This window comes from Hippopotamus amphibius, chromosome 4 (assembly GCF_030028045.1).
Source record: "Hippopotamus amphibius kiboko isolate mHipAmp2 chromosome 4, mHipAmp2.hap2, whole genome shotgun sequence".
In the NCBI taxonomy this organism is placed as follows: domain Eukaryota; kingdom Metazoa; phylum Chordata; class Mammalia; order Artiodactyla; family Hippopotamidae; genus Hippopotamus; species Hippopotamus amphibius.
In genome coordinates this window covers 15,148,587-15,174,526 of record NC_080189.1, presented here as the reverse complement: position 1 = coordinate 15,174,526, position 25,940 = coordinate 15,148,587, and the positions used below count along the sequence as shown (strand labels likewise).

At 44.6% G+C, this 25,940-nt stretch overlaps 1 protein-coding gene across 2 annotated transcripts in view; it reads right to left on the bottom strand.

Moving 5' to 3' along the window:
- HIPK2 (homeodomain interacting protein kinase 2) overlaps window positions 1-25,940 on the bottom strand; it is a 187,589-nt gene that overhangs the window by 19,054 nt on the left and 142,595 nt on the right. For both annotated transcript variants that reach the window (XM_057731960.1, XM_057731961.1), the window contains exons 10-12: window positions 17,805-17,947; window positions 14,871-15,050; window positions 10,952-11,233 (exon numbers count right to left, since the gene is read on the bottom strand). In XM_057731960.1, coding sequence (XP_057587943.1) covers window positions 10,952-11,233; window positions 14,871-15,050; window positions 17,805-17,947 — 605 coding nt within the window. The remainder of the gene's footprint in view (window positions 1-10,951; window positions 11,234-14,870; window positions 15,051-17,804; window positions 17,948-25,940) is intronic.

The window sequence follows — 25,940 nt, the reverse complement described above, 5'->3', positions numbered from 1 at the left end:
GACCACCCAAGACCTCTGAGTCCGCTTCTCCAGGGAGGCCTGGCCCTCCTGCAGCTTCCCCACTGCCTGGCCGAGGACGGGCTGGGGCCGGCACCCCGTGCGGGTGAGGGCAGACATGCCGCTGAGGGCGTTGCTCCGCATCCCCAGTCTTCACCCTATAACTGAGACGTAATACACTGATAGGGAGGAACTGGCATTGGATGGCTCTGGGCCAGCACATTTTTTTCCTGAGATATTTATGTTTGGTACTTTGGGAACCAATTCTGTCTGCCTCCAAGCTCAGTGAGAGGCTGGTGGGATGACGGATATGGAATTTGTTGCTTATTGTGAAGGTTTTAAAAATGGATTTTCATCTATTTTTGTATATTGATCATCTATTTTTAAGAAATACCGATTGCCTAAGTAAGATGGTCAGTTTCCAACTACTTTGCTAAGAGAAGAAGCTGGTATTTATAGAGCGTCTCATGGAGCCACAACACCCCCTCCAGGTGTCTTGCCCAAGGTTACATAGCCAGTCACAGGCCAGATTCCAAGATTCATCTCTACCCCCAGGAAGGGCAGCAGAGAAGTGAGGGAACTCAAGCCCCAGGCAGTGGGAGGACAGCAGCACTGCTAGCCTACAGAAGGTTGAGGGGCTGGGAGCCGGCCCGCAGGAGGCCTGAGGCCCTGCTCCCTGAAGCCTGCCCTGCTGACCTCTGGGCCGGATAATTCCAGAGGCTGCACATTCTGTCCTCCTTGGTTCAGGGTAGAAGGGACCCTCCCTAGCTATGTCTGTGGGTAAGGACACAGGCGCGGCAGACAGAGGTCTAACTTCAGCATGTGCTGGTGGTGTGGCCTTGGGTAGCTGTTCAATCTCTGAGTAATTCAGTCTCCTTATCAGTGGGATGTATAATAACAGTACCTACATCACAGGCTCGTTTTGAGAATTAAGTGAACAAATACATGGAAAGTGCTTTGAATGGTGCCGGACACACAGTAAGTATTCTATAAAAGCTAGTTTCTATCATTATTATTACTATTAGCGTTACCTCATTTAAAAACAGGTATAAACAGGTTTGCAAAAAACATCTCTAGGCAAAATGAGTTCTATGAAAGTACAGACCTGCTGGAAGTTTCTAGTCTAGGAATAAACCAGAAGATTGATATGAAAGAAGTTAAAACTCATCAGTTAGATACCTTAGAGATCTATGCTAGGTGCTATGGGGAATTTCTGTACAAAGAAATATAACACATGTCTCTGCCCTTGGAGGAGATTAAAATCTCAGTGGGGGACTGTATAAAAACATGACAAGTTAAACAGTAAAAGCTTTAAAATAATGAGTTACAGAGAAAGGATGTCATAATGCCTTCCACGGTGAACTGTCAAATGAGCCGTGCAGATGATAAGAGCTCGAAAGAAGGTGAGGAATGAATGGATTGCATATACTTATAGTTCTTCACGCTAACGTTGATGAAATGGATATATCTTGATTAATAAAGAACTATACTTCCTACTTATAACAGTTTAAATGCAAAAAGCCCATATGCTTGTTGCTCAGAGTTTGAGGTAAACAGTTAGCATATGACCCAGCAATTCTGCTCTAGGTAAGTACGAAAGGGAGTTGAAAGCAGAAACTAGCAGATGCTTGGATGCTAACGTTCACTGCAGCATTATTCACAATAGCCAAAAGGTGGAAATAACCTCAGTGCCCATCAACTGATCAATGGATAAATGAAACATGATCTATCCACACGATGGAATACTATTCAGCCGTAAAAACGAATAAAGTTCTGATACATGCTACAATATGGGTGAACCTTGAAAATCTTATGCTGAGTGAAATAAGCCAGACACAAAAGGACAGATATTGTGCAACTCCACTTATATGAGGTTCCTAGAACAGGCAAATTCACAGAGGCAGAACGTAGATCAGAGATTACCAGGGGCTGGGGGAAGAGGAGTTTGGGGAATTACTGCTTAATGGATAGTGAATTTCTGTTTGAGGTGAACGAAACATTTTGGAAATAGTGGTGATGGCTGCACACACTGTGAGTGTATTTAATGTCACTGAATTGTACACCTAAAAATGGTTAAAATGGCAAATTTTATTACATACATAGTACCACAACTTAAAAAATTAATGTAATAGGCCAAAACCCACTTAATCGTACACTTTAAATGGGTGAATTGTATGGTACGCAAATTCTGTCTCAACTTTTAAAAAGTCCATCTGCTTATTCAGAAACAAGAAAGCAAATGGGACTATCGGGGAGGGGACAACTGAGATGTGGCAGAAGAACTGGAAAGTGGGGCACCAGGGAAAGGTGTCCATGCCTGGAAAGTAGGGACACGGGGTCCGAGGGCAGCTAGAGTTGTGAAAAGCTGTGGGATTGGGAGGGAGCACTGGGAGGAAGGAGAGCCGCCTTGAAAAAACCCAGACAGGAGAACCCTGCAGCTGCTTTCTGTGGGGGGTGGGGCTGGTCTGCGAGCAGTCTGTTGTGTAATAAGATGTTATTAAAGGGAACGCCCAGCCCTCTACCCCCACCCCCGGCACCATCACAAAGTGCTCCCAGGACCAGAGTGAGAGCCGGGAGGCCATGAGCACGCAGCTCCCAGCGGCCTGCCCTTCACTCTCAGCTTCGGTCACAGTTCTCCCTGATTAAATGACACACACATACAGGGACTCATCTGGTCATCTCACAGGACACAGCGATGCTCTGCTGCAGGTGCACGGTCTGTGGGTGGCGGGCCCCACATGAAGAACAGAGGCTGGCTGCTGCCAAGTGTGTCCTGGGAGCTGGTGCTCTAGTCCTTGCGCTGCTGTCCATTTACTGGTGTGACCTCAGGCAGTAGCCTGGATATTGGCGATGTCCCTCCAGCTCTAACCTGCTTTGAAATCCGCCAGGGAGAGTGGCCTTAAAGGAGCCATTGTGATGGCCCCTTAAAGATTTATTATTAAAGACATTTAAAACAGGATTTGCTTTACTCCTAATTTGGAGAGAAAATAAATCCTTTTAGTAAGCATACCTTACATGTAGACCCAGACCCAGACAATTCCTGCTGACTATATATCCTCCTTAGGTTCTGAATAGTTTAGAAAATGAGCAAATAAAACACCCCCCCCCCCCCCCCACTAATTTTGGCCAAGCTGCAATAAAAGTCAAGTTGGGACATATTTGGAATTCTTCACTCAATTTTAGACATTGTGGAGAAGCTTCAGCTCAATACGAGTAGGAATTTTCTGACAACTGGAATTATCTGAACATACAATAGGCCACTTCATGAGTCAGTGAGCTTCTTGTCACCGCAGGAAGGCTTTCTGGCGAGAGTCTTATGACAGCTGACCCCCTCAGAATTGAGAGCCATCTCCCTGTGGAAACCCAAAAGGTAGTGAGCCTTTCCACCTTGAAGAATTCTGTGTGTCAGTTCCTTGACATCTACACCAAGGAGTGTGGAGAAAACCTCTCTGAACTTTTCACGGGTCCCATCCCTTTTTTCTGAGCTGGAAGTCTCAATGCCTGGTGAGCAAATAGGTACAACACGGTCTAATGCTGATTTACCTATCTTTTTGGATTTACATGTGACAGGCTTGGAAAAGGTGAATTAATTTGATAGCTCTGTTTTTAATCTTTTCTATTGCTAGAAATCTCTGTGCTCTACCTGATGTACTATACAGATTAGAGAACAAACGGGAAGCTGTTAAATGAGTCAGTTTAAAAATGAGCACACATTTGACATTACTACTACAGATTCTTTTGGCTCCTACGTATTGATTCTACTGGGATTCATTCCACTATAGTGTCTAATTATTATTGATAGCTTGTCAATCCCATTATGAATTGGTTAATGGAAGTGAGAGAGACAGTGATAAGAGCAGAATGAGAAATACTTGCTTAAATGGCGTTGACAGAACACCACTTCGGAATAAAGAACAAAGCTGCCAGAGTTCACGATTGCATTGTGTTGTCATGGCAATAGATGATTTTCATCATTTTAAAATGATGAAAAGAAATAAGGAGCTAAAGAAGTAAGGAAATCAGCCCCAATGGTGAAAACTCTGCTGGAGGATCAGACACAAATCTGTGACTCCCTTCTCTACCTGGAATGTGCTTCTGATTTCTATTTGCCAATCGCAGTCAACACCATCCTCTAAGACCAGAGTCAAAACTTATCTCCGCTAATGAACTTTCCATGACGTGTTTCACTCCTCTGACGCCATAGTCAATGCTATATGTGAAAAATACTGCTCTTCTAGTACTACGACGTTGATTACGAAATATAGGTAATGTTTATTGAATGCACTCCTGTTCAAAGCTCTTTACATGTTTCATCCCCTCTAATGCTCACAGCAAGACTATGAGGTGAAGAATATCACCGCTTTCATTTAAAAAAAAATTTATTTGGTGGCACCAGGTCTTAGTTGTGGCAGGTGGGCTCCTTAGTTGCAGCTCGCTGGCTCCTTAGTTGTGGCATGTGAACTTTTAGTTGTGGCATGCATATGGGATCCAGTTCCCCGACCAGGGATTGAACCCAGGCCTCCTGCATTTCAAGCTCGGAGTCTTAACCACTGGGTCACCAGGGACGTCTCGCTGCAACTTACTTTCTTTTCGGAATAAATTTATTTATTTATTGGCTGCGTTGGGTCTTTGTTGCTGTGTGCAGGCTTTCTCTAGTTGTGGCGAGCAGGGGCTAAGCTCCGTTGCGGTGCGTGGGCTTCTCATTGTGGTGGCTTCTCTTGTTGCGGAGCACGGGCTCTAGAGCGCAGGCTCAGTAGTTGTGGCACACGGGCTTAGTAGCTCCTCGGCGTGTGGAATCTTCCTGGACCAGGGCTCGAACCTGTGTCCCCTGCACTGGCAGGCGGATTCTTAACCACTGCGCCCCCAGGGGAGCCCCACTGGCCCACTTTTAAATTAGGTTATTAGTTTTCTCGCTGTTGGGTTGTCCAGGGCCTGCACTCCGCGTACTCACTAGCTACACCGTCTTGTTCACCGCAGCCCCCTCCTGCCCACGAGCACTGAGAACCTAAGGCAGCTGAGACTCCTGCTGCTGGTTCCTGCAGGGGCACAGTCGGTGACAGCGGTCTTCTCCAAGCATGGGACATGGGGCTGTTCACATGGATAGCTGTCCCAGCTGATGGAGGTGAGCGCTGCCGGCCCGGCCACCTGCACGGGGGGTGTGCACTGGTCGCCGTGCTCTTCCCACTCCCTCTCCACCCAGCTGAAGATAAATACAAGGCCGACTGCTTCTAACCAGCCCTTCGTGTGAGGAGAGGGGCCAGATGCCGATGCCGCCAGGCCAGTGTGTTCCATCCGATGCACCACGTGGCTTCCAATTTAAAGTCATTAGTGAGAACAACAACAAAAAATCTACCTTTAAAATTTGGTACATACATTCCGTTAGAGTTACATTATCTGCATGTTTATATCTATGCGTATGTCTCTCAGTACACACACATGTACATACACGTCACCATTACGGTCACTTTTTACATGACTACCTCCTAGAGAAATCTGCAACAGGGCCTAGTAGGAGCATCGCACAGCAGCAGCGGGTGTTCACTCTCCCTCCACCTCCTGTGCTCCAGCCCCGAAGTCTCTCCTGATCACTCTGGGTCCAACCGCTGGGCGCGGCTCTGCCCTGTGCTTTCTGACCTGCTCCCGCCCTCCTCTCTCTGCCCTGCAGGAAGGCAGGGAGGACACCAGGAAGACGCTACGTGTCAGTGACGGCTCTGTAACGTGCAGAAGTGTTAGGACAGGTGGCTGGGGACAGTCTGGTGCGGTGTCTCCTCTCCAAATGCAGCCTTTTCATAAAATGCAGCCCCTTAACCACTGGGATGTCTTCAACGAAGCCCTGTAAAGAGCATGCAGTGGAGTTCCAAAACATCCTCGCACCACCTGAGAAGAGTCACATGATTGAAATCTGCTCTGTCTGCGGGGTGTAATTTAACACCACAAAGCACCAAGCTCTCCAAATGACACTGTGTGTTGGGTTTCTTTGCCTTTTCCCTCAAGCTTGACTCTGACGCCACCAGCACAGCACGATGTTGGCCCAAGTGGGTGTATGTTCTTTTCTCCTGTTAAGTGGATGTTAATTTTTCAGGCCGGCTTGTGAGCAGCAGTCCATTGGCCTCCTGACTGTGCCTTTTTTCTAGTAATTTCTCTAGATTTTCAATTTAGTATAAAGAAGAACATCTGGGGTCACATTTTTTTTGGACAAACATTTTCAGAGTGATCCTGTCTAAAATACTGAGTGATCCTGATGAATCAATCTTCGATTGAAGTTCACATTCTGGTCACATTAGCTGTAAAACCTGGAGCAGCTGCTTACACTTGCAAAGTGATGCAGAATATAGCAGTGCCCCAATGTCCTAAGTAAACGAACCCCGTCTACCAGAAGTGGATAACTGAATGAACAGATAAATGAATTAATAATGGAGACTGGGCAAAATGATTTCTAATTGATCAGCTGAAATTAGCCACTCTGGTCACACACTTTGGAAGACTGTATGATATAGCCTCATGGCCTCTAAAAGACAGTTTCAGCACAAGGCAAGGTTGGCAGCAGAGTCTGAACAATAAGACATATACTCATAAACTTTCTCCAAGGAAATTTCAAGGGGGAAAAGATGGCTTATTCGGCACATGCGGACAGTCAAATGCTCCTCTAATCAAAATTATTTATATATATTTGAAATAAGACTGGTTCTACTACCTAATCCCGGGGGACCCAGACAAATATGTTTTCTATCTTTATGAAAATTCTCTAGCCATGACCACAGAGCCCCCTCTTCCAACATTGAGAAAGAGGAGGCTTCTGGGTGCTTTTTCAAATCTTCTTGAAGAATTTGAAGAGCTGACTTCTGCCCTGCCTACAACGAGAGCCCCAGCACTCTGACCAGTGCCTAGTGCCAGTCGGGGCTCAGTGAACATACTCCCTGCTGCCCTGGCCCGGCACCCTATACACAGTGGGTGTGACCATGGGTGTGGGTGTGGTGGTGGTCAGGGGAGGCAGAGGACAGAATTTATAATGTGCTGAATTAATGACTGAAGAGAAATCAGTTATTTTTGCCAGTAATTAAGACTGTCATTTCCAGGGAACTCTACTCAATACTCTGTAATGGCCTATTTGGGAAAAGAATCTAAAAAAAAAAAAAAAAACAGTGGATATATGTATAGGTATAACTGATTTACTTTGGTGTACCCCTGAAATTAACACAACACTGTAAATCAACGATACTCCAATAAAATTTAAAATATATATATAATCATCAAAAAAAAAAAAAAAAGGAATGCCATTTCCTCCATGTCACAGAACCTGAATCCCAATTCTGCTACTTAGAACCTCTGTCAATCTGGGTGAGCCACTTACCTTGCTTGGGCCTTAGTTTCCTCATCTATCAAATGGGACTACAACTACCAGCCTTGTATATCCCATCAAATGATGTACAGACAGTGCAGGTGAGAACACCTGGGGAATGTATGCTAGAACCCCCTCCCCTCTACTTCACTCACCCCCAGGCTGCCCCTCACCCTCAGGAGTCCTTACAAGCAGGAGCTGCTGACCATCCATCTGCATGGGCCACTAACAGTGCCACATACTGGGGTCAGGAGCAATAATTCTGCCTTGGCATCCCTCTGAAAATTCTAGGCAATGTCACCTGGTCCCGGAGATTTTGAAACACGCTTAATTAGTCCTGAAAACGGTGGATTTACCATCATTTGTGTCATGTTGGCTCTAAAAGATGCTGCCATGTGACCAGCGCTCACCATCCCTGCGAGCATCATCGGCTCCCCTGAATCTCCAGCTGCTGTGCTGAGCCCGAGTCACGTGAGGGGAAGTGATCGGCATTTCAGGCAGAGTTACAGGGCCAGCACTGGGGGTGAGCCGCAAATAGGAAATGAAGTCGAGAACACAGAAGATCAGAATCAAGATGCTCACGGCAGGGAGAACTCAGGTTTGGGAATGAGAATGGTCAGGGTCTAGGAGGGAAGTCTCCATGGTTCACAATGGAGCACTGATGGGTAGGGAAGCTTCCAGCCGGATGGTGGCCGTGTGGCTCCCCTATGGGCTGTACCCAGGGGCATGTTCTTGTTTTCCCAGGACTGATGCTTTCCTGTGAGCTCCTCAGCATCTCCTCGCAAAGCTGGCCACACCCACCTAAATCCCCCTTTCCGGTCTGAAATCCCTTCTTCCTTGCCTCCTGCTTTCTCTCTGCTCAGCGGCCCCACATGCTCTTGATCCCCTCTCCGCCCACCTCTGAGGCTCCACCCACCACCTGTCTCACCTCCTTTACCCACCGTCCACACCCATCAGGACCTTTGGCCTTGAAAAGCCCCCTGCTATTTCCTCAAGCCATTTCCCCTTCGAATCCCCACAGTCCTCTACTAGTTTTTAGGGGGCTGCTATTCTGTTTTGTGTTATGATGATTTGTACGTGTCTTATCTGGCTTATTACCCTGCAAACCTCCCGAGGACACAGACTGTCTGCCTTATTTATGTAGCACCTGCGGTTCCCAGCATAATGTCTTACCAGTGGGGCCAATAAATATTTACTGTGTTAAATTTTATGATAATTCTGATTTCTAAGAACGAGTAATCGTATTTCCTCCCTTTTTTTTTTCTCATTACAAAATGTAGTCACATTAATGTGGTCACATTACATGGTGGTTTCTCTAAAAATAAAATAGCTACTCGTTTCTGTTTTATCCTCCTCAGACTCAAACACACTCTCCTGTCTTCCTGGGTCCTAAAACGTTTCTTTAAGGCAACAGTCATTTGATCTCTTCAGAAAACACTATTATCTCATTCTGCACACTTCCCAGCGTGCCTGGGGACAGCTGACACCCTTCCCGATTATGCTCTGGCCTCAGCCTGCAGCTTCCCCCACGTGGCGGAACGTCTCTGGTGCATCTCATTACCCTGGGCAGGCAGGCTGTTCCCTGCATGTCCCACTGCGTGAAGCTCTGGTACTCAGCAGCCCATTGTCACTAACTGTGGTTGTCACTCACATATGCACCTGCCTGTTGGCTCCTTCCTTGCCCTCCCCTAAGTCTGGACTCATTTGTGAAGACACCAAGGTCTTCACATGCTGCCAGGTACTTCAGTTCTGCTCTTTCTGGGCCCTGGAGCTGCTGCACTGGCTGCCTGTGCTTTTGCTCGCTTTGCGCTCGCAGATGGCACCCTCCTCCTCCTCCTCAGACCCACTACAGTAAGTCCCCTGTACACGAATGAGTTTTGTTCTGAGAGCGCATTTGTAAGTCCGGTTTGTTCCTAAGTCCAACAAAGTTAGCTTAGGTACCCAACTTTTACACATAATGCCAGACACGTGAGAACTTACGTGACTGGACACCCAAACGTGCGTTCGCATCTTTGAAAGTTTGCAACTTGAAGATTAGTATGTAGCGGACTTACTGTATTCAATTCTCTCCTGAGCACATATGTTGAGATTCTGTGTCAATTCAAATGTCAAAATGATATTCCAATCTAGTCAACTGTCAGATTTTAAAATTGCTTTTTTCCAGTTGCGGCAAAGGGCTGTGTGAGGTTGTTGGTCCTTCCTGTGCCTGATGCTACAGATGTGTGGACAAGCTGCTCCAGGCCAGGGGCCAGGCTGGGGCTGGGAGGAGCCTTTCTCTTTGGGAAGGGACTGGGAGGCATGAGGCACTGGGCAGGATGGGGTATTGACTCAATTTGCGACTGTTTCCAAAAGGAAACTGAGGCCAGTCTGGAACAGGCAGGCTGGAGTGAAGCACTGGGCCCCATCTCCCCCGCCCCATGGCCCCTCTGGCACCTGGCCCAATGCGGGGACCAGAAATGCTCCGTGCCATCCTTCTCTGAGATGCACTGAAGACCAGGCTAGGCCACGAAAGACGACACTGGGATGAGAGATACACTAGCCCTGTCATGAGAAGACAAGACACTGAGTTCATTATAAAGATGGGAAGGGGATGCCCCGTGCAGGAAGAAATAACTGTAGTGAGAATGTTTTAATCAGTCTATCTGCACATCTTGTAATAATTTCAAATGTACGAATTTATTATCTAATCAAAAGGATTTGTGATTATAATCAGGGACATTGTATCCAATCAGGAATTAGTAATTCGGGGCTAACTGTGAACGTTATCTTCGCATCAGGTCACAGGATGTGTGCTGACTGGCAGTGCGGGGCTCCGGGGCAGCAGGCCTCCCTTCCCAGGTCCCGGGTCCCAGTGGGAGGAGCTGATCTACAAGACACTAAGGCCTGGGGGTGCTGAGGGCCGGGGGACCACCAGACCGCCCAAGCTCACACCATACTCTGTTGAAGTCTGGCTGGAAAGGGAAAAGAGGCTCTGGCACTGGGGTTAACAGTCTCGCAAATATAATAAATATTTCTTTCCTCTCCCCAGGAAGCATACAGAGAGTAAAATGAGTTCTTACTACTTTGGAATAAATAGTAATGCTCTCTGGGTGAAGAGCCAACTGGCAGTTTGAAAGATTGGATTAATCAGACACAGGGAAATTTCTGATTAATTGGACAATTACCTCAAATTCTGAGAGAGCCAAGGCAATGTTTGAGAAATAGCCTGACCAACTGGGAATAAACTCAATAGCCTGAGGCAGAGATTTTTAAGTGTGTGAGGGCTGAAATACACTGGCATTGTGTGCCTGATTTTTATGGTTTCATGTCCCCCCAAATATAAAGGGCCTATACCTGTTTTTTTAAGACCAAAGTGACTCGAAATTATTTTGGCTTTGAACAATCACAGAAAATCTGTTTGACATTCCCCTGCAATCACTTTAGGGCTCCAGGACATGGCAAAGCCACACTTCGGGGGCCAGGAGAGAGGGATCATCACGCCGGACGACGGAACGCGGTCCAGAGCCACCAGAACTGTCTCTGTGTGAGCCGCGCACACACACGGCGCACCCCCGCCCCGCTCCCTCCTGGGGTCTGGAGGGGGCGGAGCCTCACCTGGTGGGGGCGGAGCCTCACCTGGTGGGGGCGTGCTTCTGCTCCTCCTCCTCGTCCGTGTCGCTGCTGATGGTGATGACGCTGACCGTGGGGCTGGGGGTGTCAGGAATGACGATGGTCTGCCGCTGCCGCTCCCTGGTGGTGCCGGAGGCCCCGTCGCCCCAGCCGCACGGGACGGAGGAGCCGCAGGCCGGGCTGCTGTGCACCAGGGCGCAGCGCGGAGGCGTGTTCTCCTTGACGCGCTTGGACCGCTGCGGGGAGCTGATGGCCTGAGAGGAGGACACCTCACAGGTGGAGACGTTTCTGGAACGACAAAGCCCCACGCACTCATGGAGAGGGTCAGACCCGGCAGCTCCTTCCAAGGAGCCCGACTGTCTAGAAGCACCAGCTTGGCCAACTCTCCATAAAACGGGTACAGGGCCAGGGTGCTCGGACTTAATGTGACTACAGAAGTGGCTGCCTGTGGCGCTGTCTCCTTCAGTGAGCTGCGACAGGGACAGGGGCAGCAGCCTGGCCTTCTCTGGGCGCTGGCCTGGCTCCCTGTGCCCGCCCCCAGCGGGACAAAGGGAGCATCCAGGGCTCTCCAGAGAGGGCAGAGGGCTGTGCTTGAGGACTGGGCTGCTCTCGTGGGGGCAGACGTGATGCCTGGGATTTCAGGGGTGTCTGCCCCAATGCAGCCCCCTGTCTTCAAGGTCAAGGCCCAACTTCCTAAGCTCAATCTTGTCATCCTCCCCAGGGTATGTAGGTCTTGTTTTGAAGGGAGGTGGAAGAAAAGGTATTTGCACATAAAGCTTTAGTTTCCTCGCTAATGGCTGGTTTACCACTGATTATAAACTAAAACACTCATTTCCTAAGAATTCCTGGATCTAAAGAATCTAATGTTAAAGTTTAGCTTTCTCGTCTTCCTCCTTTTACGGACATGACCATAAAAGTAGCTGTGTGGGTATAATTTTTCAAAAAATGATTTTTCTGGATTTTGACACATGAGCCTTACAGGAGGCTTACCAGTCGGTTTCAACTGTAATGAAAAATCAGGAAAAATGCAAGAGGAAAAGGTATGCTGAAAAGGAACCTTTTAATCTTGATTTTGCTCAACCCGAAATTACTTATCAAATTAGCCAATGTAGTTTCTGGTAAATTTATAGAAGAAATACCTTACCTTTTCCCTCCACATCAACCCTTGCCAACCTTGGTCGTGTCTATACACTGAGACCAAAGCCAGCCTATAATGAAACTTAAGACTGTACGTACTTAGAGATTCTAGCACCTTCCAGGTAAAGGGATGGCAATAAGATGAAAATAATTCCACAAAGGCGGATCTATTTAATTTTCTAATTAGTTGATATCATATATGTTGCTTGTACCTTTTGGGGGGGCTTCTAATAAGAAGTTTTACTGATAAGGTTGTTCCATTGTTTGTACTTGCCATAGAACTATGCATTTGTTATTACTAAGATGTTACAATTTTTTTTTTAATAAACTGGTGATGGCCTGGGTTCTTAGGAAGATTGTAATCTTTACTTATTTATTTATTCATTTATTTATAGGCTGTGTTGGGTCTTTGTTGCTGTGCGGGCTTTCTCTAGTTGCAGTGAGTGGGGGCTACTCTTCGTTGCAGTGCCTGAGCTTCTCATTGCAGTGGCCTCTCTTGTTTCAGAGCTCAGGCTCTAGGCGCACGGGCTTCAGCAGTTGTGGCACACGGGCTTTGTTGTCCGGCGGCATGTGGGATCTTCCCAGACCAGGGCTCGAACCCGTGTCCCCAGCACTGGCAGGCGGATTCTCAACCACTGAGCCACCAGGGAAGCCCTAAGATGTTACAATTTTGAGATTATGTTTTCACTACTCTGGCAGTTAAAATACATCCGCTTGGCATTGTTAAAGTATGCCTGATGGCACTGCCTGACAGGGGAGAGCCTTCTGGTCTTTCCCACTGTTTTGCTTAAGGCATTGGTCTTAAAAATAGGCAAACACATAATTTTCACTGTAGTCATACTGATCTTGAAAAGCACTGAGAATGAGCCTTCCTAAAGCTAGCTGGGTGGTGAGGAGGCAGCAAAGAGGGACTTGCCAATAGGTCAGAGGCTAAGGGTTCTTCCTGCCCCTACCTGGCCACGGTGAGCCACAGGGAGGCTCAACATCCCCCATCCCCCGCCCCGGGTACCGGTGACCACCCACCAGGCTAAGCATGACAGCACATCGAGACAGTGGTCTCTGTTGCCACCCCATCTAACAGACACACTGGTGTGCTGTCACAGGGCTGCCAAACAAAAGCATTCTGAAAGCCTGCCACTGATCTGACATGAATTTCAGACATGTTAGAAACATCCAAATGAGAATCGTGTTCAAGAAGGATGACAACTTAAGGAAGTCAGCTCTTGGATTAGTTTTCGAATGAAAAGGAATGAAAAAAGGCAGGCCTAATTTCTGGCACCTTGCTAGACAAGGAGGTAGAAAACCAAAATTCACTAGACATTTCCTATACTAGACTTCTGTTGACTAACCTATTCCAAATAAGCAATTAGGTGCCTCCCGGCCAGTTGCCACTGGAGAGAGATGTAAGGACAACTCCGGCCACACAGTCTTCATCTCGAGTTTTTTGTTTGTTCGTTTGTTTGGAAATCTCTATTTTTTAAAAGTCAGGTCTATTGAGATATATAGTTTACATACAGTGTGAGACATGATTTTGAAATGTTTGATGAGTTTTGACAAATGTACAGTCATGTAACCCCCACCACAATCTAGATAAAGAATTAAAAAAAAATATTTTATGGACTCTGTTCTATTTTATGGGCTCAGGCAGGAATATGGAGAGAGGAAGAGACATGTCACCCCTGTATGAGAGATCAGTTTTACGTTTTCATTTTCATGGGATATTCTGAGAGTTGTCATTTTATTTTATTTTATTTTTTTATTTATTTGCCACGCAGTGTGGCATGTGGGGTCTCAGTCCTCTAACCAGGGACTGAACCCACGCGCCCCTGCAGTGAAAGCTCAGAGTCTTAACTACTGGACCACCAGGGAAGTCCCAGATACAGAAAACTTTGCCCTCATCTTGAAAAGTTTCCTTATGCCCTTTCCTTGTCAATCCCCTCCTCTCCAACCCTAGTCCCTGGCAGCTCCTGATCTGATCTCTGTCCCTATAGTTCTATCTTTTCCAAAATACCATATAAAAAGGGCATTGATATGCCCTTTTGTCAATCTTGAACTTTAAGAGTTCATGGAGATGAAGCTGGATTTAAAGGGAATGGGAAAGATTACTGTTCTGCTGGTTAGTGTCTAGCACTAACCAAAGTTATTGCTTATTACAAATGTATTGGTTAGTTATATTATCTGCTAGTCTATAAATATTAAAAGTACATAAGGTCAACTGCAGAGATTCTTGACTAATAGTATATTTGGCTAAGGTTTTTTTAAGCAAGTAGCTAAATGAGTTAAATTTCTCACCTTAGATTTCAAAGAAAGCACACTGCTCTACTGGGTTTTTTTTGTTTTTGTTTTTGTTTTTTTTGCCACACCACAAGCAGGATCTTAGTTCTCCCACCAGGGATTGAACTCAGGTCCACTGCAGTGAAACAGCCAAGTCCTAACCGCTGGACTGCCAGGGAATTCCCTCCACCACTTTTTAAAAAAAAGTTATTATAGTTTTGACAATGCAGCTTCAGAGGTCAGTCTGAGTGTTTTCTAGAGGAGTGGAAGGGGACAGAATCGCTCAAGGCCTGGACACTGAACACCATGGTCCCATGCCGCCACCCTCAGGGTGCTGGCACAGCCGGCGCTCACACAGACCTCAGAATGAGTGCCTCCTTCAAACACTAGCGCTCCCCACATGGTGGAGCAGGTTCTTCCCGCCACTCCGTGTCCCCTTCCAGGGATCCAGATCTTTAACTTCCAATCTCCTCGAGGCTTCCTTCCTCCACGAACAAACTCTCACACCACCTACCTCGCAGAGGACTGGTGCTGCTTACTCTTCCGGGAGGAGGTGGTGCTGGTAGGTTGCTGCCGCATCACGTGGGCCACGCCCACATTTAAGGGTTGAGCTGCTGGAAGGGTCACATGACCAGTCAATAGCGCAGGCTGCTGCATGATGGGATTGTAATGGCTGCCGTGAGCATGCGTGTTCCTGAAAGAAAGATGGGAAAACAGACTCTATGTTGGTGTTATAGAAACAGAGCTCCTTTATAAGATAAAGTCCCCTCCCCAATTAAAAGGCAAATTAAACCCCAAAGGTGGTTCTCTCACTACACGGAGAGTTGTTGAAGAGAGGAGCTTCCCCAGGTGACTTCATCAGGTAAGTTTCCCTGGTGCAGTAACATTCAGGTGGCAGGGACCCAATTTGTGGGTGAGTGAGAAAGAGGACATTTCAAGTGGGGAGAATGCCGAGTGGGCAGACTCAGCTTAAGTTCTGGGGAGAGGAAATAAATATTCCCCGAGCAGGTGACTGTGCTGTGTGTTTTATTTTAGAATTTACAAAGTGCCTTCTATGGGTGATTCCACTCTGTGAGGGAAGCAGGATATCTTAGTAATACCATTTGTGAGTGAGGATATTGTAGTTTATGTAAAAAACAAACTTTGAAGACTGGGAGCCATATGTTTCTGGCGTTAGGAAGTGTTAACAGTCTTTAGAATCTTCTCTGCGGCCAGCGCAATGCTCAGGCATGTAGCAGCTGATGGATGAGTTACATGCTTCCTGAATGAAAAATTAGACTAACTGAAGGTTGACTAGACGTGTAAAGAGTTTGGTACTAAGTGAAAATTAATAACAGACACATGTTGATAGAAATACTGGCAGCTGTTATCCTGAAAATGGGTTGTATGGTGCTCAAAGGCTTGTTTTCCCACAGAAATATTAAGACTAGTGATAAATTCTGAGACTTGCCCATAAAAACCCATTTAATTCAGAATAAAAGGAAAAGCTATAGGAGAATTCATCTGAATTTTTAAGATATTATGAAAAAGATGAATAGGGAAAAAAGTAGGGAGACACTTTTGTAGAGATTTTGATAGTCTTTTGGATGTTAACATGAACTTTAGAAACTGATGCTGTAGCTTCTTTGCTTTGTTGCTATTTCTTCTACAGACATGGCATTCTTTCCCCTTTGATGCAGGTCCAGCGCTGGTACTTCTCTTTTGCTTATTAGCTGTGATTACGCATGTTCTTTGGACCACACATGAAATGGAGAACAGATTGAAAAGAAACTGTGTTGGCTTTCGCTGTCTTTGGTGGTAACCAGGTAAGAGATGAGGAGGGAGGAGGGGTAAGAAAATATGCATGAGTGAGTGAGTATGTGAGTATTGCTGGAATTCAATGAGTTATAAATGCTGAAAGACAAAAGAAAAAAGGAGTACAGCCTGCCTGTGGTCCTTTAGGAGGAAAAGGGGTGAGAAAAAAACAAACAAACAACTGGTCAAACAGCTTTCCACTTGGCTGCTGTTCCTAATGAGCTGGAGAGGGAAGGTGGTCTTGCTGAGCACCAACCAGTGTGAATGGGGGCAGGGCAGATAACAGATTTATTTACTGCCTGTCACGAGCCAGGCTGGTACAGTACCTGTTAAATCCAGTCGAGAGCGCTTGGTTTTTTATCTTAATTTAAACCTCCCAACAATCCTGTGAATAGGCATTATTATCCCCACTTGACCGAAGAAGAGCCGAGGCTCATGCAGGATAAGTAACTTTTCCCAGGTCACACAGGGCCAGAAAGGAACCCAGTTTTACCTGGTTTGAAAGTGCTTCCAATGAGTGGGGGTGGACGAGGGGGGAGCGCTGTCAGTGGGAAGTGAATGGGGCTGTGATAAACAGCCTGTGTTCCTCTCTTCTTTTTACTAAATTAAGTTAGAATTAGTAAATTAGTAATTAGAAAATTAAATGGCGGAACAGAGGAAGCTGCAGTTGCGGCTGGCCGGGGGCCTGTCTCCCTGCTTTTATCCAGAGCTCTTCATTCCCAGTAGCCTTTCAGGTCAGAAAAAGAGCTGTCCGGAGGCTCCATGGGTGGTATGGAGACTGTCAGAGGGTGAGGGGTGTGACCTGCCCTGACATTTGGGCTGAAAGAGAGACAGCGCAGAGGGCCATGGGAAGTTGGGGACCACTTGGCGGGCGGGCTGCCATTTGGCTCTGCACTGGTGTGGGGGGCATTGTGGTGGTGTTGGGATGGTGTGGGTGGCGGGTACAAGAAAAAGTGGAAAGTGGCCATAAAAACAACAGAGCAATGTGTCAGTGATGAAAATCGGTGAGTAGGATGGGGTGGGGGGTTCTGGAAACAGATGCAGGGGGTATGGCATGCTGGTGGCTGTCAAGTGGATGCCTCTGAGGTCTGTGGAAAATGCACGCTGATCTCGAAGATATGACTATCAACTGAAGAGACACACTCAGCAGACACACCAGAGTTTAACATCCCAAATAAAGCCCTTTCTGTCAAGCCTTCCCCTGGGAGGTCTGCTATGACTTCAGCGTGCCCACGTCTCAAAACACCTTGAGAACACTTTCTAGAATTGCGTAGGAGCCCCGGGGACTCTCTTCCACGTCCTTTCACTGGTGACAAATCTTTGTTTTCTGGGAGTGGAATTTAATTCTGAGAAAGCAACCAAAAATCATCCCAAGCCAAGTCTGGGGAATTACACCAGTGATCAAATAATGGAACTGAATTTTGGGTTGAAAATGACAACTGACTATAAAGTAATGAAGCTGACGTTCTAGTGTCCTGGTACACATTTATTTAAAACTAACCTCTCATTACACTGTAGTCTTATTCCACACAGTACTCTTTTTACTTTAAAAGCCCCCCACACAGCAGGGAATTCTGGCGCAGACCAGCCCGGCAGCCCCCAGGTCAGCGGTGGACTCACCTCCCATCCCAGCCATGCCTGCTGCCTTGCTTACCTCCAGTCGGCCAACTGCTGGGTGCCGGCCATGGTCTCGGGAATCACAGTCGCGTGCTGCACCGACGTGTGGGTGGCCACCCCAGTCAGCTGCTGCCACGCCGGGGGAAGCAGGATCTGCTGGGTCCCACTTGGCCAGGCCTGCTGTAGGACAGAGGACGTTTACTATCACCATGCCCGTTAATCATATCACCAATCTGCATGAGTCAGGCATTTATTCTGTGCCCAGGGTTGGGCTAGACCCTGTGATAGGTGTGAAAGTAGAGACCGGCTCTTTGGCCTCAAAAATCAGGGGAGAGGGACTTCCCTGGTGGCGCAGCAGTTAAGAATCCGCCTGCAATTCAGGGGACACGGGTTCGATCCCTGGTCTGGAAGGATCCCACATGCCCCAGAGCAGCTAAGCCCATGTGCCACAAATACTGAGCCTGCAGTCTAGAGCCTGTGTGCCACAACTACTTAGCCCATGTGTCACAACTACTTAAACCCACGTGCCTAGAGCCTGTGCTCCGCAACAAGAGAAGCCACTGCAATGAGAAGCCTGCGCACCACAATAAAGAGTAGCCTCCACTCGCCACAACTAGAGAAAGCCTGCTCGCAGCAGTGAGGACCCAACGCAGCCAAAAATAAAATAAATAAAAAAAACCCCCAAAACCCAGGGGAGATAAAATTAACACATGTGAAGTCAATGAAAGATAATAAATATATGGGCAAAGAACTGTATGGAAACAATTGATTCACATTGAAGAATGATTTATAAATTTGCTCTAATGAACAATGCTTAAAATTTCCAAAAGTTCATTTATTGATTTATTCTGTCACACAATTAGGTGCAAGAGATTGAGGTAGCTGAATTGGGCCATACAAGAGTAACTCCTTGTCCTCAAGAAGTTTTTTGTCTAGTATCCCATATATAATATTTTACTTTTTGTTTATCAGCTAGATTCTAGAGGTCCAACTTGTGTTATCTTCTGAATCTAAGTTAATATAATTCTGAGATCACCAAGTATCTGATGCTTGCCTGCATCTGAGGGCAAGCAAATGTGGAATAAAATTCTTAGCTGGGACCTCAAACTTCATTGAGATTTACCTTGACTCCTCAAAGCAAAAATGAGACAGTAAGGAAGTCAGAGCTTCATTCTTCACAGATACTAAGCTTTTTCTAAGAAGTCTAAAACGAACTTTCCTGATTCCTCCTTGAACAGACTTACAGGGGTGTGTGCACATGCGTGTATTGTGTTCTGAGCTCTCTGTATCTTCAGTCACTGTTCTGCTTGCCTTTGGTTATTACACGATTCACACCGGACACAGCTATCCAAAGTTGGACCCTTGAAGGAACACCACTAAGGTAAGATCCCTCTTGGGCAGGTCAAGGATTTAAAGATTTGGGATCGTAGTCATATCTCTCTGCTTCCATCAGGCTGGAGATGACTAAAACTGGGTGATTTATAAAATGTAGGGCTCCACACACTGTGCATGTGTTTAATATGTGTGTTTTGGCTCACATGTACGAACAAGCACTTCTGGCAATGCATTGCAAATTGGAGTCAAGGCTTAATAAACAGTGATGTGTACAAAATGATACAGCCGCATTTTAGATCTGAGTGGATAGTTCACTTGGTCCATCCTGTCGGCTATCCTATTGCGGGTGATACCCAGTGAGATCTCTTATACCCTGTAGATGTTCCCTGTTTGCTTACTGATCTTTTTTTGATAGAGACAGAGAGGCCTCAGGGACCACAGATTATAAACTAAATGCTTAATAAATATTTGTTGATAAAATGAAGGAAGCAATTCTACCAAGGCAATTAACTATACTTAACTGTATTTCAGGTTTACTCAATTCAAACACAGTAAGCAGAAAAATAATTTAATTGATTGAAACAGTTAGGAGCTCAAAAGCTTAAATGAGTAACAGTTTTGGACTTCCTAGGTGGCGCAGTGGTTAAGAATCCGCCTGCCAATGCAGGGGACATGGGTTCGAGCCCTGCTCTGGGAAGATTCCACATGCCATGGAGCAGCTAAGCCCGTGTGCCACAACTGTTGAGCCTGTGCTCTAGAGCCCGTGTGCCACAACTGTTGAGTCCATGTGCCGCAACTATTGAAGCCCACGCACCTAGGGCCTGTGCTCCACAACAAGAGAAGCCACTAAATGAGGAGCCCGCGCACCACAATGAAGAGTAGCCCCCGCTCGCAGCAACTAGAGAAAGCCCGTGTGCAGCAACGAAGACCCAATGCAGCCAATAAATAAATAAGTAAATAAATACATAAATAATTTAAATGAATAACAGTTTCATTGGCAGTAAGATTTCTACTGATTTTGTCTGGAACTTATTTCAGATCTCACGAAAAGCAAGTGTTTTGACTAGTGTCATTTTAAAATAGTAAATCTTAATGTCAAGCTAAGGATATTATTTTTTCCCTATTTCCCTAAAACGAATATTAACATTTTACTTCAAAGAGAGGCGGTTAAAGGCTATTTTGGGATCTCTATCACTGATTGATATATTCAACTCATTTGAGACAGCACTTCATCAGATATTTCTATAATTTATTACTACTTTATAATTTATAAGATTAGTGCTGATATTTCTGGATGCATATTGTGTGCCAAGCATTCAGCTAAGACGATGCATAGATTTTCTGACTTTATCTTAAGACTAATCCTGTGAGGTAGGGAACGTTCCCCCCTCCCTTTTCTCCAATGAGTAAACTGAAACACAGAGAAGTTAAACAGCTTGCCCGGAAATACGGTAAATTAAACATACATTTACTGCTCTCTCTCTTTAAGCCCAACTAAAATGACAGTGAAGGAATGAAAAAATATATAGATCCATAAGGACAAAGAGAACAGGGAGTGACGATAACAGTTAACAAAATTTTAGAAGCTGAAAGGGCAATTACTGAGTTCACAGACTGAAGGAATGTAAGGTCAAGTCTGTATATTAAACCATGAGATTCCTTCACCCCCAGATCCCTGGTCGGTGGGATTACTAGGCGTCCCCCCCATCCCCCGGGCCCGAGTCTCAAACAGAAGCTTGGAGGGTTCTCTCAAGGGAAACTGACTATTCCAAGAGACAAAACTACAGCGACATTTGACAGGAGGGGAATCTTCCAATAAAAATGCTCAGCTCACTCCTTATTGGCCTATAGAGAAGCCCACATTCAGCTATAGAGAAGTCCACTGCCCTGCCCCTGAAGCCTTCCAGTTATTTCAGTGCTTCAGTCTTAGATATGAATGAACAGCCAAGAAGCACCAGGTTTTAAAGGAAGCGTCTAACATGAAAGAGACTGAAACAAAAAATGAGACTCAGAGGAAACAACAGTGTAGGAATCAGAAGAAAATTTCAAAAAATATGTAATTAATGTCCTCAGGGAGGTCTTATATATCTCTCTCCATGAAACAAGATCATATATAAGAATATGTATCTATATTTAGAGAACAAGAAAGAACTCTTGGAAATGAGAACTATGACAAGAGAGAGTAACAATTCCATAAAGTTGAGAAAATCTTAGAAAGCAGCATAGATAGAATATATACAGCGAAAAGGTAGGTGGGGCGGGGGGTAGATATGAAAGTCATCAGATCAGTTCAGCAGTACCAGCACCCAATTAATAAGAATTCCACAAAGAGGGAACAGAGGAAGTAGAAGGGAAGAAATTAACAAAGGCAAAAATAAAATTCTCCAGATAAAAAGGACAAATAGGGTGTCCAGGACAATGTATTCTAAAAGACTCACAAGAAAACACGCAGTCATGACATCTCAGACCATTGTGGACAAGCAGTCTTAAAAGCTTTCAGAAAGAGAGAAAAGTAACAGCTACTGAACTTCTCACTGTGTTTGAACACATCAACACATCAAACACACAGCCTTTTGGAGTTCTGGAAGAGTCTGGGGCTGCATAATAATAGTCACAGAGAAAACTAACCCAGTGGAAAGATGAGACAACCATTAATTCCAGGAGAAACAAGTTGTACAGGAAAGGAAATAGAATCATAGTATATTATGAGGCTCAGCTGAGAATAATATAATATTGATGATAGTAATTCAATTTAAATTCAAAAATAACTTCCCCAAAGTCATACAGCCAGTAAGTGGTGAGGCTGGCATCTGAACACGGGCAACCGAATTCCAGAGCCCATGCTCTCAGCCAAAACACTACCTCTTTTTACGGAGATGATACATAAAAATGATGGCCCTATTCAGGATCAGGTGCTGGTGGTAAACCGCATAAAAGTGGTATGAAAAAGTCTTCCTTATTCATTAACACGATCAGGCACCAAGCAAGACACACAGACAGCAAGACAGAATGGTTGGAAAGACTGGTTGCTGAAGATTACCAGAGAAGGTTTTGAGAAGCATTGAAGTTTTGTATTTTGGACAGTTTAAAGAGTCCACGCCAATGGTTTATCCTTAGGGAAACATTTAAAGGGGTTCAGGTGACACGCGTTGACTGGCTAGAGAAATGCACAAAACCTCTTCATGGCAGGGCGGAGTGTACAAGGACCTGGCAACAGAAATCTCCATATCCTGAGGGCTCTGGATGCTCAAAGGGGGTCTGGGACCCTGCCATTTGAAAAGTGAGATAAATTCAATACTGTATCAGTCAAAAACTGTACGTCCCATCCCTCTACCTTTACCTACTCATTCACAATTGCTGATGGTGGTCAAGATGCCAGCTCTGGGCTGGTGCTTGGAGGGACAGAGGTGACAGCTCCTTTTAGGTGGTACCAAAAAAGCATAACTGGTAAGGCAATCCATCACCCTCGTGCCACTGAAATGAGAGGGTGTGATTACACCCTCTTCTTCCACGAACACATCTTTGGGGTGCCTCAGAGAGACTGTTTCCCTTTGAGGGACGTGATGCTGCTGGGAGGTGGGGCGGAAAAGGGCAGAGCAAACAAAGTTAACATGAGGGATGGATTCAAAAGACTATCTCTACACTTTCACAGATAAACTCCTTGAAAAGGTTTAAATATTTAGGTAAAAAGAAATGTGCAGAATTTTGATATATATTTAAAGTAATATTCTTTGGAGGGCCTCTGCCTGATACCTAGAAATTTATCCCAAGAAAAATGAAGACATCATTTTCAATGTTTAATTACTGCTTTTTTTTTTTAAGCTGCCATACTAGTTTTAGAAGTTAGCTTATTTTTGTCCTTTGAAGGGACCATTAAAAAATATCTAGGAGAGAGCTCGACCCTGGTAAGCTAACATTTTGGCATAGACTGAGTGACAGAGAGAAAAATCAAAAGCAGCTAATAAACAAAAAGACACATAGTGATACTGGATAGGACAGGACAGTTTTGTTTTTTAAACTTAATCTCTCTTAGATGTCTCTGCATGTCAAGACACTTTGGTCTACCATATCCTTTTTTTTTTTCTTTTTTTACCATATCCTTTTTAATGGCTACATGGTGTTCCATTTTATGCATGGATCAATTTATTTAACAAATCTTCTACTGATGAACATTCAAGTTGCTTCCAGCAGTTCCCTGTTATAAACACTGCAGCAATTAAAATCCTTGTACATGTATTTTTTGTTCACTTTCCCACTCAGAGCTTTAGGTTAAATCCACTTGGAGATTTATAGCACTCTAGGGACTCTTTTTCAAGTACGAAATAGGTAAAGCCCTTCCCTGCTATGATTAAAGGACTGAAACAAATTCAGAAATGCTAAGCCTGTTCGTTTCCACCAAACTGAACAATGAAGAATGCCTTTTTTAGCTAGTTAGAGATGCTACGTATTACTTCTTTCCGAGAGGGTTCCTGGCTTACTTAAGTGTGCAGACACAAAAAAGGATCTATAAGTACCCTTTTAAGTACAGGTGAATTCTACAGGTTTTGGCTCACAGAGGAGCAGCACTGGGAAACTGGCCTGGATTTCTGCCAGTCAGGTAAAGTATGAGCAAGCTGGAGTGAGCTGTGGTTCTCTTGATCTACCAGGGCCTTTTCTGAACTCCCTACTACCAAACTGTGCAAACAAAAGGGAGCTATGAGGACCAGAGAGAGAGGGAGGAGTAGAAGATGTGCTTTATATACTGAAGGTTCTCTGTTTACAAACTTTTAGCAAGACACAGCTTTGTGTGCCATCAGAAGCTGGTGTTAGTGGTCATTTGCAGTCTCAATTTGGACAAAAGTACAAAGAGATGAAGAATGGCTAATATCAATTTCAAACAAGCTGTCCCAGAAAACATAAGAAGAGGTAATAATATCCAACGTGTCTTATGAGACTGGTGTAATCTCGATGTCCAAAGCAGATAAAGAGTCTATATGAAAGAGAAATTCATGCCACTTCTCACTTACGAACATAGATGCAAAAATACTAAATGTTGTATTCACAAACAACCCAGAACTGAAAAGCATACAGACACATCAAGCACAACGTGATTAAATAAAGTTCACCTTGGACACACAAGGATAGGTTAACATTGTAAAATCTGTTAAGCAACTTGGTACATTAACAGATTAAGGAAAAAAACACAGGAGCATTTCAACAGATGAAGAAAACATTTGATGCAATTTAATATTAATTCATTAAAAAAATCAGCAAACTTGATGAAGTGTCCCTATCAACTCTTCAGAGTAAACAAAACCCCTGATGGCAGGCAGCTAGAAGAATTTCCTTTAAAGTTAGCTTCAAGTTAAGGATGACCAATATTAACACTGTGGTTAAATGTTGTTTTGGAGGGGTGTCAGTACAGTGATGTAAGAACAATAAATAAAAGTTATAAAGATTGGAAAGGAAGAAACAAAACTATCATTTGTAAATGAACAGATAGTTTACATAGAAAATCCAAGGGAATTCACAGAAACAATCAGAACTAATCAGAATTTGGAAGGATTGCTAGATAACAAACTCAATAGAGCAAAATCAGTTTTATTCTTATGAACCAAAGACAAATAATTAGAAAATACAGTTAAAATTATTAACAACAAAACTGTAAAATATTTAGGAATTATTCTAACAAAAGAAAACTTTAGTGAAAGGAATAAAAGGTAATTTGTATACAGTTAAACCATGTTCAGGGATGAAATGACTTAATATTATAAGGATGTCAATTCTCCTAAAAGTAAGTACAAATCCAATGCAAGTCCAATGGGTTTTGTTTTCGCTTCTTTTGGAATTAAAATTCTTATGTAAAGGTGATGATAAAATTCACATGGAAAAGTGAAGGAATAAGAATAGACAGTGAAATTTTGAAGAATAGTATAGGAGCAGGGCTTTCCCGACTAGATACCAAGACATATTTTAAAGTTATAGTAGTTAAAACTATAGGATATTACAGAGGACAACAGAATAGAATAGAGTCCAAAATAGACCTATGCGATTTGACTACATTAAAATTAAAACCCCAAACTTCTGTTCAACAAAAGACACCATAAATAAGTATCTTTGGGAACCAACTTTATATAAAAACAAAAGTGCTTCTAAACTAACAACATTTCGGTCAAGCTGTCCTTGCAGCCCAACAGCAGAAGGGATTATAAAGAAAGATCACAGCATGGTGGTTAAAACACAGGTGCTCGTGTCAGACTTCTTGGGTTTGTGTTCTGGTGCCGTCACCTGATTGCCCTGTGACTCTGAGCCAGTGCTTGTGCCTCATTCCCGTTTGTCAAAAGGAGACAAATACCTTACTGTAAAGTGCCTGGCGTCACGAGGATGCATTTGTTATTAAGGTTCAAGTGACATTAAGGATTGAGTACTATTATCATTACACCACTTTGTTACCTAAAATTTCCACAACATTTTACAAACTTTCAACCAGTTTCACCTCTGTGATTTCATTCTAAGAATCTATCAGAGTACCTACGTGCACAGAAATGGAAGGTTCCAACCCAAAGCGTCTGTGATCCTGGTTTTCAACTATAAAACAAAGAGATAACCTCCAAGGCTCTTTTTGGCTTTAAAAAAGTAATTTCAGTTTTACAAGAAAGAAATGCTAACTGACTTGCCTTGGGTCACAGAGAGTTATCACTAGAGTTAGGATTAAAACCTAGGTCTCCCATATTAATTTGCATTACAAAGATACAATAATAATAATTTCCCCAGACTCTCCCTGTGTCTAAATTCCTTCTTGGAATTGTACACTAGATACTTAGGAAGGTAATTCACCTGGGGATCATTCAGAATATTA